Below are 19,932 nucleotides of genomic sequence, written 5' to 3' on the forward strand. Positions count from 1 at the left end.
CAATATACAAAGGATTTTTTTTTTCACTTTGCATAGAGATCTGTATGAATGTAATGATCAAATGTTAATTTTGTGCCTACTAAATGGCAATGGAAGGCATTGATTTTTTTTTGTACTTTTAACAATAAGAGAAACTAGGAAAAGAATCTCAGAGAAATTTTGTTGTATTTCTAAAGGTAATAAAATTCAGTCATCTGTCTTTCTTAAAGAAAATGCTGTTAGTGTATATTTTGAGTTGGTGGTAGCTTTTATTTAGAGTGCTCCATGATCTTTGTAGCAAAAGTAAACAATGTCTTTATGACCTTGGTTGGAGTACATATTTTCACAAAATACCTTGAGCATAAAATATTTATTAAAAAAAAAAAAAAAACTCTGGGGTAAAATACTCAAATATACTTTTAAAATTAGTTAAAATATTGATGGCTGGCTCTTTTTCCTACATGTGTAATTCAATAGAGAATACTTAATTCTTGTAGCTGTGATGAAATCTTTACTGCTTATGTGCCGTGCTCAAGAAAAAAACAGCAAAAAAAAAGCAGGGATTTGTTCCTTCACAGAACTACCCAAAGCTCTCTGATGAACAATGGTGATACGAATGTGTAATATTGACTTCTTGAAGATAACCATGAGAACATTTTAATGTTACTTGCCTTATAAATTAGAAAAGGTGTGGATATCATTTTTTGTAAATAATGATTTTTACAAGTGTTTTTTCCTTCATAATTTTCCCAATCACCCATTTTACAAAATCCTAAATATGCAATTATTTATCATGGCACATTACTGCCACTAGGGTTCCCATTGCAGGACAAAGTTTAATTATACTTGAGAACAAGATCAAATATATAAGTAAGTTACTATTTAAATGTGATTTTTTTCTGGAAAATAAATGAAAAACAAAAATAAGTTGAGTTGTGAACCTCTTTTATTACCAGCCTCTTAAAGTTTTACCACATTTCTGGAAAACTTCGTTGCATATTTAGGGTGGGCATGGTGGGCAGAAGGTCTGGCACAGTGCAAGGGCTATAGAGTTGGACAAATCTCATTCTATAATTTAACTATAGTCTTGAGCATGTTACTCAATGATTCTTCATTTCCTTATCTTAAAAAAAAATAGAGTTACTATTCCCTTATCCTAGGGTCACTGAACAGATTAAATGAGATAATATTTATCAGTCACCTAACAGTTCCTAACTATTATATAGTAAATAGTCAACAATCCTTTCCTGTTCTTATTTTTATGTGAATAGGGATTGAGATGGGCCAGAAAATGTTAATGCTCTTTCTCCAATGCTATCCTAATCCTTATGCGCTCTACCGTTATGCAGATGTATTGCTATTGACAGCCAATTCTAGCTGCACTGAGCACTCATTAATGGACATGCACCAAGCTAGGTGCTTAGGGCACCATCTTTTTCTATTTCCAATGATTGCCCACTATGTGAAGGTCCCTTCAGGGTCTGGTTTTGTTTGCTTTGGGTTGGGGGAAGGGCTCTGGGGTTAGAAGAGGGATAGTTATTAAGGAGGAAGGGCCTATTATTTATGTCAGGTGGGTTCTCAACCCCAAACAGCCTCCATTTCAAATCTTCGTAAACTTTAAGGATTGGGGAGAGTGGTGTCAAGGAAAGTGTAACGTGAAAGTTTGTAATGCCCAAACGATAAGCCGATGAGTTCCAAGCGGCCCTGGGCATATTATTCAATATCTCAGAATCTCAATTCTCTAAATCTGTAAAGGACTAACAACGCTTTCTGCTTTTTTTTTTAAAATTTCCTTTATTTATTTATTTATTTTTGGCTGTGTTGGGTCTTCCTTGCTGCACGTGGGCTTTCTCTAGTTGCAGCGAGCGGGGGCTACTCTTCGTTGTGGTGCCTTATCTTGTAGTGAAACCTGGGCTCTAGGTGCTCGGGCTTCAGTAATTATGGCACATGGGCTCAGTAGTTGTGGCCCACGGGCTCTAGAGCGCGGTCTCAGTAGTTAGGCACACGGGCTTAGTTGGTCCTCGGCATGTAGGATCTTCCCGGACCAGGGCTCGGACCCGTGTCCCCTGCATTGGCAGGCGGATTCTTAACCACCGTGCCACCAGGGAAGTCCCAACAGTGCTTTCTTGAACGAGTTATTGGGAGGACTAGATAAAACTAAAACTGTTTGCCAGTACCTGGTAAATGTGAGCTCTATTATCAACCATCTGTGCCTTGGGGTGGTGGAAGGCAGATCAGGGGTCGGGGGAAGGGAAAGGGGTGCTTTCCTTTCTCTCTGTACCTCGCACTTCCCGTCCTAGGAACCGGCAGCATTTCCCACTCCTGCCCCTGACATCTGCAAAAGGAAACTGATGAGGGCTCTCAGGGCTGCCCCTTGAGTTCCCAGATGTCCCCCTCGCTACAGAATGACTCGGCTTCTCTCCAGCTCACGGCCACCCCAAGGCACAGCCAGGCTCAGGGCAGCCCCCTCTGGGCAGTGACGAGGAGATCCTCTACATCCTCAGGCGGCTCAGAGGACTACGCAACTACTATGTCTGCCTGGGGCGAGCCAAGGACTCTGTTTGAGAAGGTCACCTTGGAGACAGGCCGCGGAGTCCAGGGGGAGTGCGCAGGCATTCGCGGGCAGAGGGAAGCCTGGGAGACGGGAGCCTCGCCCCGCGCTGGTCCCGGCAGCGGAAGAGCCCGTGGTCCGGGAGGACCCCCGCCGAGTCGCGTCTGCGTCTCCAGCACTGCCTTAGGTAAGTGCGACCTCTCCGCAGAGCGTCTGGGCAGGAGCAGAGAAGATTGACCGAGGCAAAATGCAAGTTCGAGGATCGAGGGGGCTAAGCGGGGAGGGCCTTGTGTTAGAAATGGCCTGTCTGCCTTGTCCACGACCTCTCTTTCTAATGCCTTATTCCTCCTCCCTCCAAGAAATAAGAAAAAAGTGGCCCCAGTTTTTGGAACTGGAAGCAGGTCCTGGCCTTTAGTTTCCTGCCCGCCTGTGTGTCTCGGCTTCACAGTGTTGCCCAGTGCAGAGCTGGCCAGCCGGTCCGATCGTGGAGCAGCATGAGTTCTGAGCAGTCTGCCTGAGGTCTGGCGACACCGGCGGCCTCAGCCCCTCTGGACCTCCAGGTCCCAATTCTGGCCTGCGGGGCAGCTTTGGAAACAGGTGAGCAGACCGAGGTCTGTCAGTGTCACTTTAAGGTTGGAACCTGAATGACCCACTTAAACAGGCTCAGTATGTCTTGTTCACACATATACACGCTCACACAGGCACACTCATGTACACAGACACACTCAAACACACATGCATTCAGTGCACAGACACATCACACACAAAGGTGCACACACCGACATACAAAGGCACACAATCAGGTACACAGATAATCACTCATACACACAGGTACATACACAAAGAGATGCTCACATGGGCACTCACACAGGCACACACATTTATGTACACACTCACTCATACACACAGCCTCACACACTCATGGGGACACACTCATGCTCATACACACAAGCACATGCCCACAGAGACATATATATGCTCACATAGAGATGCTCACACCCATGTACACACACTGTCACACACAGGTCCACAATCACACACCCCCCACACTGCCTCGCTTCCTAACACACAGTACCTCTGCTGTATTTGTGTGCCCTTCAGTACCCTTTGCCTCTGTCTGCCCTGACACTGATCACACTGGGGTTTAAGGTTGTGTTCTTGTCTGCCCTACCCACTTCAACTGCCAGCTCTTTGAAGGCAGGGACTGTTTTAGTTCTATTTTAGTGCCTAGCACAGTGTCTCCCTGTTGGGGCTCTCAGATTTACAGATTATAAAATAATTCCAATGAATGTCTAAACTTGTATGTAGGCAATAGGGCAGTAGAGTTACAGTCCAAGTTCTGGGAAGTCCATTACCAGCTTTTTCACAAGCATTTGTGAGAGGAGGTAGGTTTTCCAATAAATTACTTCATTAAAAGTTCTGGGCTTCCCTGGTGGCGCAGTGGTTGAGAGTCCGCCCGCCGATGCAGGGGACACGGGTTCGTGCCCCGATCCGCGAAGATCCCACATGCCGCGGAGCGGCTGTGCCCGCGACCCATGGCCGCTGAGCCTGCACGTCCGGAGCCTGTTGCTGCGCAACGGGAGAGGCCACAACAGTGAGAGGCCGGCGTACCGCAAAAAAAAAAAAAAAAAAAAGTTCTGTTTGCTCTTTACAAAGTAAATCACTGTTGCTTGAAAAAAAAATACCCTTTGGAGAAGCAGCTCATCTTAATTTTTAAAGTAATAGCAACAACAACAAATGTTAATTAGCAAAATATCATTGAAATTAAATTTGGGGAGGCAATAAAAATATTGTTTTCTGGTGTAGGCTAATATCGTTCTTCTACATATGGCTATCATTTCTCAGTGACTTTACTGCAGTTAAGTATTTTTGTTGCAGCTTAATGTATGCTTGTGTGAATTAAGTATGCTATTGCATAAATAAAAGTTATCAGATGGTACTTTCCTGGTGGTCCAGTGGTTAAGACTCCGTGTTTCCACTGCAGGGGGAGCGGGTTCCATCCCTGGTCAGGGAACTAAGATCCCGCATACCACGCAGTGCAGCCAAAAAAATAAAAATAAAACAAAAAAGGAAGTCTCTACTTCTTATAAATTCTGAAATATTTTTAAAAAGAGTTATCATATTTCCAGTTATACTGACCAGAATAACAACATATACTAAAAATCACTCTTTAGGAAACCCCACTTCCCTATTCCAAAATGCTTAAAAAAAAAAAGATCTGTGTACTTTATTTAGAATGAGTCTCTGTGTTATACTAAAATATTTTCAGATCTTTTGTTCAGTATTTTACAAAAGTTTTCCTCCATAGGTTATGATGATGTCAGACATTGCTAAAGACAGAACGGCTCATTTACTGAAGAAGAGGGGCAGTGTGTCTTCTTTAAGTAGTCATGAGTTCCGGCGGAAAGAGCCTCGTGGGCGCACCAAAGAGTGAGTGACTGGATGTCCATTAACACACTCAATTACTGAATAAACAGGTTCATAATATTTATCAGGAGGAAAAAAATGCATTTCCTTTGGGACATAAAAAGGGAGAAAAATGGGCAAGTACAAGGTTTAGGTCATCTTTGGGGGCCATATTTTTTAAAAGAACGAGAAAAAATAGTAACTAGATTTATCGTGGTGATCATTTGGAAATGTACAGAAATACTAAATCACTGTGTTGTGCACCAAGAAAAAGAAAACAGAGAAAAAGAACAAGGAAATTTAAGTGATAAGTTGATCACAGCAGCATTTTTTACTATTTCAGAGACTACCCCAAAAAATCACCTACTGAAAAGAATGTCATATGCAATGTAGACCAGCTACTTCTTAACTGACTCCTGAATTCTTCTCCTCAATATTATATGAATACATCGTTTTTGCATTATTGTAATCAATATATACATATACAATGCATTTAGCATTATTTTAAACAAATTTTGTAATGTATTTTCATAGTCTTTGTGCATATCCTTTTAAATGGTTGCATAATACAATATTTTGTCAGCTTATAATTCTGGGTTAGCTAACCATTCCCCAATCATTGAGCATTTTAAGTTTGTTTCCACTTTTTAAATTTTTTACTATATAAGAAGTCTCTGATTGTTTTCTTCCCCGAAGTATAATTAGTGGGTCAAAGCATAATAAGTACATTTTTTGGCTCTTGCTACATATTGCATTTGCTCTCCTAAAAAAGATGAATTAATTTTTAATACTTTCATGGCATTTTTTTTGACTGCCATCGGGAGGAAAACCAAACAAATTATCCAATGCAGAGGTCAATTAATTTATATTATAAACTTTCCTTCTTAAAAATATCTACACGATTGAAAGATATAGCAGGGCTTCCCTGGTGGCGCAGTGATTAAGAATCCACCTGTCAATGCTGGGGACACGGGTTCAAGCCCTGGTCCAGGAAGTTCCCACATGCCGCGGAGCAACGAAGGCCGTGCGCTGCAACTACTGAGCCTGCGCTCTAGAGCCCACAAACCACAACTACGGAAACCCACGTGCCTAGAGCCTGTGCTCCGCAACAAGAAAAGCCACCGCAATGAGAAGCCCACGCACCGCAACGAAGAGTAGCCCCCCGCTCGCCACAACTAGAGAAAGCCCACGCGCAGCAACGAAGACCCAATGCAGCCAAAAATAAGTAAATAAAATAATTTTATAAATTTAAAAGAAAGAAAGAAAGATGTAGCATATTAATCCCCATGATTGGGAAGCAGGAGCTTCCCAATCAATAAATTTAAAAGAAAGAAAGAAAGATGTAGCATATTAATCCCCATGATTGGGAAGCAGGAGCTGGTGTGTCTGTTGGAACAGAGACCAGAAGAACTGGAAGAGATTTACGTTCGAATTCTGAAACCAAATTGTTCTGCTCTCAGAATGTATTAATACACTTACTCAAAATTCTACTTTTCAACCCTAGATGATTGTGGATTACATGTCCTGTACAAATGCTCTCTTTCACAGATAGGAAATATAAAGGAGTAGCAATCTCAGTGTACATCAGAAGTAAAGCTGGGAGAATAATTAACCTCTATAGCTTTTGCTTCTGATCCTAAGTCATTTTGACTGCTATTTCCAAGATTTAAGTGTAAGAGTTTTTTTAAATTATTTTAAAATAATTGTTAGCTTAAATTCAACTTTTTAGGAGCAAATATTATAATAATAATCTGACATAAATCCTGGTCCCATGATTTAAAAAGCACTGTTCTTATCCAAAAACTAAACTATCATCCCTACTTGCATAAGTTTCATTTACTTCTTCCCTTTCAAAGCAAATAAGAAAGTCAAGTATATAGAATCAGAACATGGTCCAATCTGAAGAATTAAGGATCACTCTTATTTTATTGATGAAGTATAAAAACAAATTAAAAGGTAACAAGAACACGAAAATAGTTTTAGCAACACATGAGGAAAGATTTTTTTTTTACTAACAAATACATTTAAGTGATAATTATCTTGATATATTTCAAAATTAGAAACAGGGACTCTCAAACAAAATATTCAGAATGGATCCTCTGTTGGAGCCTTTTTTATTAAATGGCAAATGAACAGATTCCAAGCACGCTTGCAATGCAGAGGCCATTTAGGAGGCTGCCTCCTAACCCTAACTCCCACTTATTTTCCATCGTCTTCATCCTTGCCAGGGACCAGAATGTATGGGTGATTCTCCTTCCTGAAATGTGTCTTCAACTAGTAGAAAAACTCTGAAAACTTAGTGGCTATCAAATGCAGCATTGTTTTGAATTTGCAGTGTTTTTTTGGAAAAACATATGCCTTTCACTTGAAAGTTATCTCAAAACAATTTTTTGAATAGACTAATTTCAATAGTACAAAGCATATGCTGAAGTATATTGAGGACCTAATACATTATGTCATTTAATCTCCCCAGCATTAATCCTACTAGGTAGACATCATTGTTACCATTTTGCTATGAAATAGCTGAGACTTATAGGTCAAGGAACAATTTAAGGATTAGGATACAGTCCTAAATCATGAGTATGGCCAAAAGGGCCCACGGACTCTTGCCTTCTCTAGTTCCGTCTTCCCCACTATCCTGCTTGCATCCTACTCTTGGGCCATTCCCACCTTCCATATTTACAATCCCTCCATGCTCTGCCTTGCCTCCAGCCATTGCCTCACGTTGCTTTCCCATGGGGTATCCTGTCTGGAATGCTCGTCTTACACTCTGGCTTCCTTCTTTTCCTCCTTCAGAATTTAGCTCCATCTCCAACTCTCCAAGAAGCTCTCTATCACAGTTTCCAAAACAGGTTCATTTTGCCTGACGCACAACAAGCCAAAACGCTAATATGCTGAGGTTTGCAGCAAAGAGTTTTCATTTGCAAGGCAGCCAAGCGAGGAGATAGGAGAACAAATCTCAAATTCACCTCCTCAAAACCAAGGGGATCGGGAGTTTATGGGACAAAGAATAAAGAAGCAGGGTGGTATGAGGCATGGGAAGTGCGGGGAGGGTGAGGAAAGGTGATTGGGAAAAGATGCAGTAATTGTTGTTCTGTGCAGATGTTTCTAGCCTACAGCCCTCTGCACATTCTGAGGGTGGAGTTTTGGGCCCTCTGATGTTAAAAGGTCACTGATTGGACACTAGCGTCTGCCCAGTTGAAGGGTCAGTGGTCCTATCCAGCCTTAACCAGCTGACCTCGAATTAGATGCAGTTGACTCCAAGTTCCTAAACAATAACTTGGGCAAACATCTTATTGTTTAGGTTATGCACCGCTTGGAGGACATGAAAGTCTTAAAACAACCTTGATTAGCGAAGGCAGATGAAATGAATGTAACCCACGGTTTCATAACTACGCAACTACAACCGCTTCCACTTCCGACTGGGTCGGATGCTCCTCCTTTCTGCTCCTGCTGCCTTCGCCTTCTACGTGGTACTGTATTTGGGTGTTTTCTTGTCTATCTCTCTCATTAGACTGTGGACTTACTGGCCTTTATAACAGTAAACACTGATAAGGAGGGCAAAGAAGCATAGGAGGTAGACCTACTTGGAAAACAGTTTCTTAGATGTGGCATAAGCTTAGCATAAGTTCATCCACATTCTTGGTTTCTCTGTGGTCTTCTATAGAAGTAACTAACGCTTAACATTGATCCCTGGGCATAATGGATACCTGAAATGCCTTCTGAATTGTAAAAGGAAGATTGAATTTATATTCAATATAATTATTGTTAATTGTTTTTAGATTTGTCTCTTTAATGTAAATTATGTTTTCATTATGAGGTAATTTTTATGCTTTATTCTTTAAAAAAAAACATTTTAAGCTGGTTTTTACTATACCAACATCATAACTGTTAGCTCATTGGCATATTTCTTCCTATAGCTACCTAGTTGTCATCACACTTTATCTATAATTTTGAATTTTGTTGCTTTTCAGTTAAATAATTGATAATAATAAGGGTGCTAAGCTAAATTTTACTGAGCCCTCACTATGACCTCATTTTTGTTTCAGAGACGCACTGTATCAGGAGTTGGCAAACTATGACCCGAGGGCCAATTCCAACCTGCCATCTGTTTTTGTATAAAGGTTTTTCCATGGTTGAAAAAAATCAAAAGGAGAATAATACGTTTTGTCATGTGAAAATTATAAGTAACTCAACTTTCAGTATCCATAAATAAGGTTTTTACTGGACCACATCCATGTTTATTCATGTATGTATTGTCTCTGGCTGCTTTGACACCATAATGGCAGAGTTGAGTAGTTGCAATAGACGTGCAGGGTCTGCAAAGTGGAAAATATCTGCTATATGGCATTTTACAGAAATATTTGCTGACCCCTGTTCTATAAGAGAGATGCAGTTAGCATCTTCATCTTACAAATGAAGAAACATGCTTAGAGAGGTTGAGGCTCCAAAGCTACAGAATCAGCAAGTGGCAAAACGGGCTTTTGTTTACAGTCAAAAATTCTCATTCTCTGAAAATTGGCTGTCTACGTGTAACTTGCATCAATGAAACTCTTCTACTCCTTCACCAGAACCTTCTGTTTCCCATCCATGGGTAAGAGCAGGTATTTACAATGACGTCTTTCTTGTTGGAAACAGGCTTTGGCAGCTTTCAAAGAGTATTTGAACAGATGTGCTGCTCTCATATCCTTAAAATGGAAATAGAAGCCTGAGATTAAATTACTTTCCCAGGATAATGTGACATGATATCCAGGCTTCTTATCTCTGAGGCCAGTAGTTCAACTGGTAGGTCAAGCCTAAGATTGAAGACTGAAGAGTCTCTCTTTTGCCTCAAACCAAAATTACAGTGATATCATGAACCAGAACTTTGATGGATCCCAGAGCTCTCCACTTGAACCCACTGGTGGCATCTAATGCAGTAGTTAGGCCACATTATATTCTTCCACTTATTCGTTTATTCAAGGTTTATTAAGCTTCCACTTCGTGCCACATGTAAGGCATATAAAGGTGACTAACTCTAGGGTTGTTCTTCTCTCGAGAATCTCATTTTTCAAGTAAACTTAAAGCCACATGGTAACCTTTTTTTGGAAAAAATGGAAAAGATTACATTCATTGCTTCATTTGAAATAAATGTTTATTGACCAATGAGTAGGTGGTGAACCACACAGAAATAATCTGGTGGGAAAGGCAATGCACAAGTCATTTTAAATGTGATGAATTTATTCAATGATTCCAACCTATACTATTTGAGCCGCTTATGTGCAGTTAAAAATGATGTTGCCTGGCCTGTTTCCTCCTTTTGATAAGCTCTATTGCCATCTGAATCAAACTAAAGCCCCCAACAAGATCTGGATGAGACACAGCTCCCCTCCAAAGAGAGAGAAGCTTGAGAAACTGCATTGGCCATGTTCCTAAATTAAACCACAATAATAGCTAATATTAAGTTGTGCTTAATAGATACATCCCATACAATATCCATATGAGTCTCTTAAAAACCCTGTGGGTTAAGTAGAGAAGGTACTTTTATTATCCCCATTCATCTCATTTATTATCTTACTTCTCTCAGGAGCCAAGATGAGTTGGAACTATTCCTCATTTCGTAGCACATTGTCATCGCTAATATGAGTAGGACCCCTTGTTTGCCTGATTTTCCCCTTCTTCACCATCCTCACTCCCACTCTCATCTCCCAATAGGCACCCACTCTGATGCACAAAATACTAAATATACTACAAGAATATACATACTTAAATACTATATTATATATATTTTTAATTTTCTGTGTATTATGATGTTTTGACATCTTCAAAAACCTTTCTGGCTGGGGAGAGGCTGCCCCCGGCACCAGGGCTAGCCAGTTATTAAAGACAGTCGAGGACTCAGCAGGGAGCATGCCTTTAATATGCAAACTAACCAACTGGCATCCTGACCCGTTCTCTCTGGCCCCCCCCCACATCCCAGGAGGCAGTATTTCTCTGCCCTAATCATCCCAGGGCCAAGTACCAGGCAACTAGGGGCCTCTCCTATAGCTTAGAGCCCACTGAAATTATTCAGACCAGGCCAGTGCTGAGCTGTTTCCCCTGTACCGCTTTGCCTTTCCCTGGGAAACCCCAATAAAAGCCCCTGGCTCTCCCTTGCTCCCGTCTTCTGCCTCTTGACCACACTGGCATTTTTCCACATGGTCCTGTGTGGCATGTTGTGTCTCTTGCCTCTAGGACCTGTGAGTATAATAAACTGTTTTCATGAACCCGTCCTCTGACTCCTTCTGTGACTTCACCTGACTGACTCTCTCGTAAAAAATTACAGAACAAGTACTTAAAGATATGCATTTTTGACTTACATGAATGGTACTGTGCTATAAATCTCATTTTGTTTGCTCAATCTCATATCTCATTCAATAGTTTTAGTTTTTTATGTTTACTCATGTGACTATGGATATCTAGCTCTTTGCTTCTTACTGCTGCATAATAGTCCTTAATATACATCCATCACTCATGCTCTTATCCATTCCCCTAGGGATGAACACCCAGATTGGTTTTCCCTCCCTGCCAAGGTATGCAGTGCCATGTGGAACATCTTTGTACATAACCCTTCATTGGCATCTTTGTGAAAAGTGCCCTGTGAATGTGATCCCAGGTAAAGGCATTCCTGTTAAGGAAGATTTGAATTAATAGTGAAATGATTCATAGATGAAACTGCTTAACACAAAAGCATATCAATATTTCTCAGATTAATCTACAAATGCACATATCTCAATCAAAACCCATTTGTATGTTTTGAGAAACTCAACAAACCATTTCTAAATTTTATAAATAGGGAAAGAATTCTGAGTAAGTTAACTTTGAAGAGTGAGCATTGAGGAGGAATTTACTCTATCGGATATTAAGATATACCACAAAGCTGCAGTAAGTAAAAATAATAATAAATACAGGAATAAACAAATAGGTGTAGAAATAGACAAATAAAGCAGTGGAATACATAGAAACTTTAGAAGTAGACCTATGAATATATAGAACATAATATATGAGCAAGGGGAAATGATGGGCTTTTTCTTTTAACACCTTTATTGGAGTATAATTGCTTTACAATGGTGTGTTAGTCTCTGTTTATAACAAAGTGAATCAGCTATACCTATACATATATCCCCATACCTCCTCCCTCTTGCGTTTCCCTCCCACCCTCCCTATCCCACCCCTCTACGTGGTCACAAATCACCGAGCTGATCTCCCTGTGCTATGCGGCTGCTTCCCACTAGCTATCTATTTTACATTTGGTAGTGTATATATGTCCATGCCACTCTCTCACTTCTTCCTAGCTTACCCTTCTCCCTCCCTGTGTCCTCAAGTCCATTCTCTATGTCTGTGTCTATGCCTGTCCTGCCCCTAGGTTCTTCAGAACCAGTTTTTTCTTTTTATTTTTTTAGATTCCATATATATGTGTCAGCATACAGTATTTGTTTTTCTCTTCCTGACTTACTTCATTCTGTATGACAGACTCCAGGTCCATCCACCTCACTACAAGTAACGCAATTTCATTTCTCTTTATGGCTAAGTAATATTCCATTTTATGTATGTGCCACATCTTCTTTATCCATTCATCTGTTGATGAACACTTAGGTTACTTCCATGTCCTGGCTATCGTAAATAGAGGTGTAGTGAACATTGTGGTACATGACTCTTTTTGAATTATGGTTTTCTCAGGTTATATGCCCAGTAGTGGGATTGCTGGGTCGTATGGTAGTTCTATTTGTAGTTTTTTAAGGAACCTCTATACTGTTCTCCATCAATTTACATACCCACCAACAGTGCAAGAGGGTTCCGTTTTCTCCACACCCTCTCCAGCATTTATTGTTTGTAGATTTTTTGATGATGGCCATTCTGACTGGTGTGATGTGATACCTCATTGTAGTTTTGATTTGCATTTCTGTGATGATTAGTGATGTTGAGCATCCTTTCATGAGTTTGCTGGCAATCTGTATATCTTCTTAGGAGAAATGTCTATTTAGGTCTTCTGCCCATTTTTGGATTGGGTTGTTTGTTTTTTTGATATTGAGCTGCATGAGCTGCTTGTAAATTTTGTAGGTTAATCCTTTGTCAGTTGCTTCATTTGCAAATATCTTCTCCCATTCTGAGGGTTGTCTTTTAGTCTTGTTTATGGTTTCCTTTGCTGTGAAAAAGCTTTGAAGTTTCATTAAGTCCCATTTGCTTATTTTCGTTTTTATTTCCATTTCTCTAGGAGGTGAGTCAAAAAGGATCTTGCTGTGATTTATGTCACAGAGTGTTCTGCCTATGTTTTCCTCTAAGAGTTTGATAGTTTCTGGCCTTACATTTAGGTCTTTAATCCATTTTGAGTTTATTTTTGTGTGTGGTGTTAGGGAGTGTTCTAATTTCATTCTTTGACATGTAACTGTCCAGTTTTCCCAGCAACACTTATTGAAGAGGCTGTCTTTTCTCCATTGTATATTCTTGTCTCCTTTATCAAAAATAAGGTGACCATATGTGTGTGGGTTTATTTCTGGGCTTTCTAACCTGTTCCATTGATCTATATTTCTGTTTTTGTGCCAGTACCATACTGTCTTGATTACTGCATCTTTGTAGTATAGTCTGAAGTCAGAGAGTCTGATTCCTCCAGCTCCGTTTTTCTTTCTCAAGATTGCTTTGGCTATTCGGGGTCTTTTGTGTTTCCATACAAATTGTGAAATTTTTTGTTCTAGTTCTGTGAAAAATGCCTTTGGTAGTTTGATAGGGCTTGCATTGAATCTGTAGATTGCTTTGGGTAGTATAGTCATTTTCACAATGTTGATTCTTCCAATCCCAGAACATGGTATATCTCTCCATCTGTTTGTATCATCTTTAATTTCTTTCAGCAATGTCTTATAGTGTTCTGCATACAGATCTTTTGTCTCCTTAGATAGGTTAATTCCTAGGTATTTTATTCTTTTTGTTGCAATAATAAATGGTTAATTTTTCTTTCAGATTTTTCATCATTAGTGTATAGGAATGCAAGAGATTTCTGTGCATTAATTTTGTATCCTGCTACTTTACCAAATTCATTGATTAGCTCTAGTAGTTTTCTGGTAGCATCGTTAGGGTTCTCTATGTATAGTATCATGTCATCTGCAAACAGTGACAGCTTTACTTCTTTTCTGATTTGTATTCCTTTTATTTCTTTTTCTTCTCTGATTGCTGTGGCTAAAACTTCCAAAACTATGTTGAATAATAGTGGTGAGAGTGGACATCCTTGTCTTGTTCCTGATCTTAGTGGAAATGGTTTCAGTTTTTCACCATTGAGAATGATGCTGGCTGTGGGTTTGTCATATATGGCCTTTATTTTGTTGAGGTAAGTTCCCTCTATGCCTACTTTCTGGAGGGTTTTTATCATAAATCGGTGTTGAATTTTGTCAAAAGCTTTTTCTGCATCTATTGAGATGATCATGTGGTTTTTATCCTTCAGTTTGTTAATATGGTGTATCACATTGATTGATTTGCATATATTGGAGAATCCTTGCATTCCTGGGATAAACCCCACTTGTTCATGGTGTATGATCCTTTTAATGTGCTCTTGGGTTCTGTTTGCTAGTATTTTGTTGACGATATTTGCAACTATGTTCATCGGTGATACTGGCCTGAAGTTTTCTTTCTTTGTGACACCTTTGTTTGGTTTTGGTATCAGGGTGATGGTGGCCTCATAGAATGGGTTTGGGAGTGTTCCTCCCTCTGCTATATTTTGGAAGAGTTTGAGAGGATAGGTGTTAGCTCTTCTCCAAATGTTTGATAGAATTCACCTGTGAAGCCATCTCGTTCTGGTCTTTTCTTGTTGGAAGATTTTTTTTTTTTTTTTTTTTTTTGCAGTACGCGGGCCTCTCACTGTTGTGGCCTCTCCCGTTGCGGAGCACAGGCTCTAGATGCGCAGCCTCAGCAGCCATGGCTCACGGGCCCAGCCACTCCGCAGCATGTGGGATCTTCCCGGACCGGGGCATGAACCCATGTCCCCTGCATTGGCAGGCGGACCCTCAACCACTGTGCCACCAGGGAAGCCCCTGTTGTTGGAAGATTTTTAATCACAGACTCAATTTCAGTGCTTGTGATTGGTCTGTTTATATTTTCTATTCCTTCCTGGTTCAGTCTCCGAAGGTGGTGCTTTTCTAGGGATTGTCCATTTCTTCCAGGTTGTCCATTTTATTGGTATATAGTTGCGTGTAGTAATCTCTCATGATCCTTTATATTTCTGCAGTCTCAATTTTACTTCTTTTTCATTTCTAATTCTATTGATTTGAGTCTTCTCCCTTTTTTTCTTCATGAGTCTGGCTAATGGTTTATCAATTTTGTTTATCTTCTCAAAGAACCAGCTTTTAGTTTTATTGATCTTTGCTATTCTTTCCTTCATTTATTTCTGATCTGATCTTTATGATTTCTTTCCTTCTGCTAACTCTGGGGTTTTTTTGTTCTTCTTTCTCTAATTGCTTTAGGTGTAAGTTTAGGTTGTTTATTTGAGACGTTTTTTGTTTCTTGAGGTAGGATTGTATTGCTATAAACTTCCTTCTTAGAACTGCTTTTGCTGCATCCCATAAGTTTTGAGTCATCATGTTTTCATTGTCATTTGTTTCTAGATATTATTTTATTTCCTCTTTGATTTCTTCCATGAGAAATGATGGGTTTTTAATAGATTGTTTTGGGAAAAAGCTGGCTTACTATATGAAGGGAAAAAAAATGAAGCTGGATTCTTACACCATTTGCGTGGTAGACTCCAGATGGAAGACTGAAATGTGGAAAGCTATAAAGCTAATAGAAGAAAGTATAGAATATCTTTCTGTTCTGTGGGAGGGAAAGATTTATTAAATAAGATCCCAAAATGAAAAACTAAAACCATTAAAAAAAAAACTTGATAAATACAACTACAGTAAAACTTGTATGTCTGTTCAACAAAGAATACAATAGACACAGTTTGTAGGCCAGTAGAAGATATATATTTGTAAACTCATGCATATTAACAATTTTTTTAAAAAGCAGGAAAACAATTTTTAATAATCAAAAGAGATGAATAGCAGTTTACAGAAGCAAAGCCCAAATGGCAAAGCAGAATGTGAAGAGATGCTTAAATTCACTTGGAAAGAGAAAAATGCAAATTAAGACAAGATACCATATTACACCCAACTGAATGGCAAAACATAAGAAGGGAGAATAACACCATATGTTGGCAAGGCTAGTGAGAATAATAGCTTATATAGGCATTCAGCAAAGAAATCTAACAGTATTTAGAAAAAATAGGGATATACATGCCCTATTATCCCCATATACTGAGGACACTGAGGCTTGCTGTGGTAAAGTGACTGGCCAGCATATCACAGTTCCCAGATGACAGAGCAAATCAACTGTGGTTCTCTGACCCTAGAATTTAGAGACCTCATGAAAGTATTTTTATTCGTTACGAGCTAATTGTACCCCACTACCCCTGCCAGATTCATACATTGAAGTCCTAATCCCCAATACCTCTGAATGTGACCTTATTTGGAATAAGATGTAAACTTAATTACCTCTTATTTAAAGAGGTAATTAAGTTTAAGTGAGTTCATTAGGGTGGGTTCTAAACCAATGTGACTGGTGTCCTTATAAGAAAAGGAAACTTGGACACCAACAGGCCTGGAGGGAGGTGATGTGAAGATACACAGGGAGGAGATGGCCATCCACAAGCCAAGGAGAGAGGCCTGGAACAGATCCTTCCCTCATGGCTCTCAGAAGGAACCAATCCAGCCAACACCTGGTTCTCAGACTTCTAACCTCCAGAAGTGTGAGACAGCAAACTTCTGTTGTTTAAGCCTCCCAGACTTGGTACTTCATTATGGCAGCCCTGGCTAACTATTGCAGTGCAGCTGACCCTTGTACAACACAAGTGTGAACTGTGCAGGTCCACTTACACGTGGATTTTTTTTCAATAGTAAATACTGCAGTACTACACGATCCGTGGTTGGAGCTGTGGATGTGGAATCAAGGATACTGAGGAAATGCAACCATGGATACTGAGGGCCAACCATAACTTCTACTGGATTTTCCACTGCAAAGAGGGTCAACACCCCTAACCCCCACGTTGTCAACTGTATCTCTGAAGGAGTGAATGGAATAGCATGAGCTTAGTTGGGGAGTCGAACGGGTGACTCAGAGGCCTGCTCTGCCACCGCTAGCTGGGGTCAATTCCAGTGTGAGCAGTTACAAGCTGCTGGTCTTGCATAAGTTATTAAGCCTTCTTTGCCTCAGTTTCTTCCTCTACAAAATGGGATAAAAATAATAGTTGTCAGTTCGGGCATGTTGAGAATTTATTAAAATAATACATGGAAGCACTAGAATAGTTCTTGGCACATCAAAGAACAGAGCAAGTGTTGATCATTATTGTTACATAGAACTTTGGCGTCAAACTAGACCTGAGTTTGAATCCCTGATCTTCTGTTAACTAGCTACTATTTAATATTCTTTGTCTTAATATATTATCTATGAAATGAGAATAACAATGACTTCATCACTGCATCATGTCTTTTGTTTACTGAACACATTTTTGTTGCCTGGGTTACTGGCATTGTGCTATGTGCCAAAGATGCAGTGGTGAACAAAATAGACTGTCCCTGAACTTGTGGCATTGCCCTTGTCAAGATCATAATGACTTTCACATTGCTGATGCAGTGGTCAGTCCTTCTCAATCTTCTTCACTGGTCCCTCCTCTTCTCCCCAATTTCTTAATGTAGGAGTGCCTCAGGGAGCACTTTGTCCCTTTCTCCCCTTCTTCTCTTGTCCTACACTTGTCCCCTCGGGAATCTCCTCCAGTCTAGTGACTGAGACATGGTGCTATGCCCCCAGATGTATATCTCCGGCCCACACATCTCTCCCAAACCCCAGACTCATAGGTCTAACTGCCTATTGACCCCTCACTTCAGTACCTAGCAGACATTGCAAACTCAACATCTCACAACTTAAATCTTTAACTACCTTCCTTCCCATTCAAGAGGAGATTCCGTTGGCTCAATTTTGAAAATATATTCAGAACCCAACTACTGGGAGTCTGCCCACCAATGCAGGGGACATGGGTTTGAGCCCTGGTCTGGGAAGATCCCACATGCCGTGGAGCAACTAAGCCCATGCGCCACAACTACCAAGCCTGCAAGCCACAACTGCTGAGGCCGCACGCCACAACTACTGAAACCTGCATGCCTAGAGCCTGTGCTCCTCAACAAGAGTAGCCACCTCAATGAGAAGCCCGCGCACCGCCACCAAGAGTAACCCCCACTCGCTGCAACTAGAGAAAGCCTGCGCACAGCAACAAAGACCCAACTCAACTAAAAATTAATTAATTAATTAATTAATTAATTTTTTAAAAAAAGAACCCAACTACTTACCACTTACCCCCCGACTTGGTCCAGGTCACTGTATTAGCTTGAGCTGCCATAACAAAATACCACGGATTGTGTGGCTTTAACAATAGGAATTTATTTTCTCACAGTCCTGGAGGCTGGAAGTCTGAAATCAGGGTGCCAGCTTGGTTAGGTGCTGGTGAGGGCCCGCTTCCTGACTTGTAGACGGCCATCTTTTCACAGTGTCCTTGCATGGAGGAAAGAATGCTGCTGTTTCTTTCTTTTACGTAAGGAGCCCAGTTCTATCAGTTCAGGGCTTCACCCTTACGACTTCATTTCACTTTAATGATCTCCTTAAAGGCCTTATCTCCGATATACTCACATGGGGTGTTAAGGCTTCAATCTATGAATTTTGAAGAGACACAATTTTGTTCCTAGCAGTTACTGTCATCTCTCCCCTGGATTACTATAAAAGCTTTCAAACTGGAATCCCTGTGTTTACACATGCTGCCCTACAGCCTATTCTCAGCACAACATTTGGAGTTATCATTGTAAAATATAACATGGATCTTGCTATTCCTCTGCTCAAAACTCTATAAAGGCTTCCACTTTATCAGAGTAAAAGCCAAGATTTTAAGATGGCCCACAAAACTCTACATGGTCCAGCTACCTGACACCCTGGTAACCTCATCTCCTTCCACCTTCCTGCTTGCTGCCTCTTCTCCAGCTACTCTGGCCTCTATGCACTTTTTCAAAACTACCAGGCAGCCTTCTGCTCGAAGCCTATGCATGTGCCTTCCTCTCCCCCGACACACCCTTCCCTCCGACATCCACATGGCTCATTTCCTCACCTCCTCCAACTCTTTGCTCAGGGAGATCTATCTTGATCATTCTGTTTAAAATTACACACAACTGCCTCTCTCCCATCCACTTTCAAGCTCCCTTAACTAAGCTCTCCTTTTCCATGTAGCATTTATCATCTTCTAACATAGCATATAACTTACTTGTTTGGTATTTTATTGTCTTTTTTCTCTCTCTTTTCACTAGGTTCCATGAGGGCAGAGATTTTAGTTTGTTTTTGTTTTCTGGGTTTTTTTGTTTTTTGTTGTTGTTGTTGTTTTGAGGTTTTTTTTGTGTTTTATATCCCAGGGGCCTAGAATAGCACCTGGCACATAGCAGTCACTCAATAAATATTGTTTGACAGTAGAATGAATAATTATTGCATTATCCTAATTCCTGAACACAAACAGGTTAGGTTCACAGGTCCGAGTATGTAAGTCCAGGGTGACTAAGGGCTTTCATCTTGCAGACAAAAGATGCATTTACAGCAAAAAGAAAAATGTTCAAATTTTTAAAACAAGGTATACTTTACCTTCTTGCTGAAACATTCCATTGTGCACCTATTAAAAAAGAAGAAGAACATTATCATTTGCGTTGAACATCTGTTGGGATAGACGACACTCCTTGATGATCTCCATGGCACTGTGGAGGTAACCATGGCACACACACTCCCAGCCTCACCTCTCTGATGATTGCCAAGGGTAATGCGACTTTGAACTGTGCATTCATCCAGGAGCTGCAACAGAAGTTTCATCAGCTGCTCTTGACCTTAACCTCACCTTCTCTTGAATAAAGAGATCCAACAGTGGGCTTCAGACACTA

General features: G+C 40.4%; 1 protein-coding gene across 1 annotated transcript in view; it reads left to right on the forward strand.

Moving 5' to 3' along the window:
• The first annotated feature begins 4,841 nt into the window (after positions 1 to 4,841).
• DYNLT5 (dynein light chain Tctex-type family member 5) overlaps positions 4,842 to 19,932 on the forward strand; it is a 28,553-nt gene continuing 13,462 nt past the window's right edge. Inside the window, exon 1 of the mRNA XM_060005795.1 lies at positions 4,842 to 4,960. Within this exon, the coding sequence (XP_059861778.1) occupies positions 4,842 to 4,960 (119 nt within the window). The remainder of the gene's footprint in view (positions 4,961 to 19,932) is intronic.

The sequence above is a fragment of the Delphinus delphis genome, chromosome 1 (assembly GCF_949987515.2).
Source record: "Delphinus delphis chromosome 1, mDelDel1.2, whole genome shotgun sequence".
Lineage (NCBI taxonomy): Eukaryota > Metazoa > Chordata > Mammalia > Artiodactyla > Delphinidae > Delphinus > Delphinus delphis.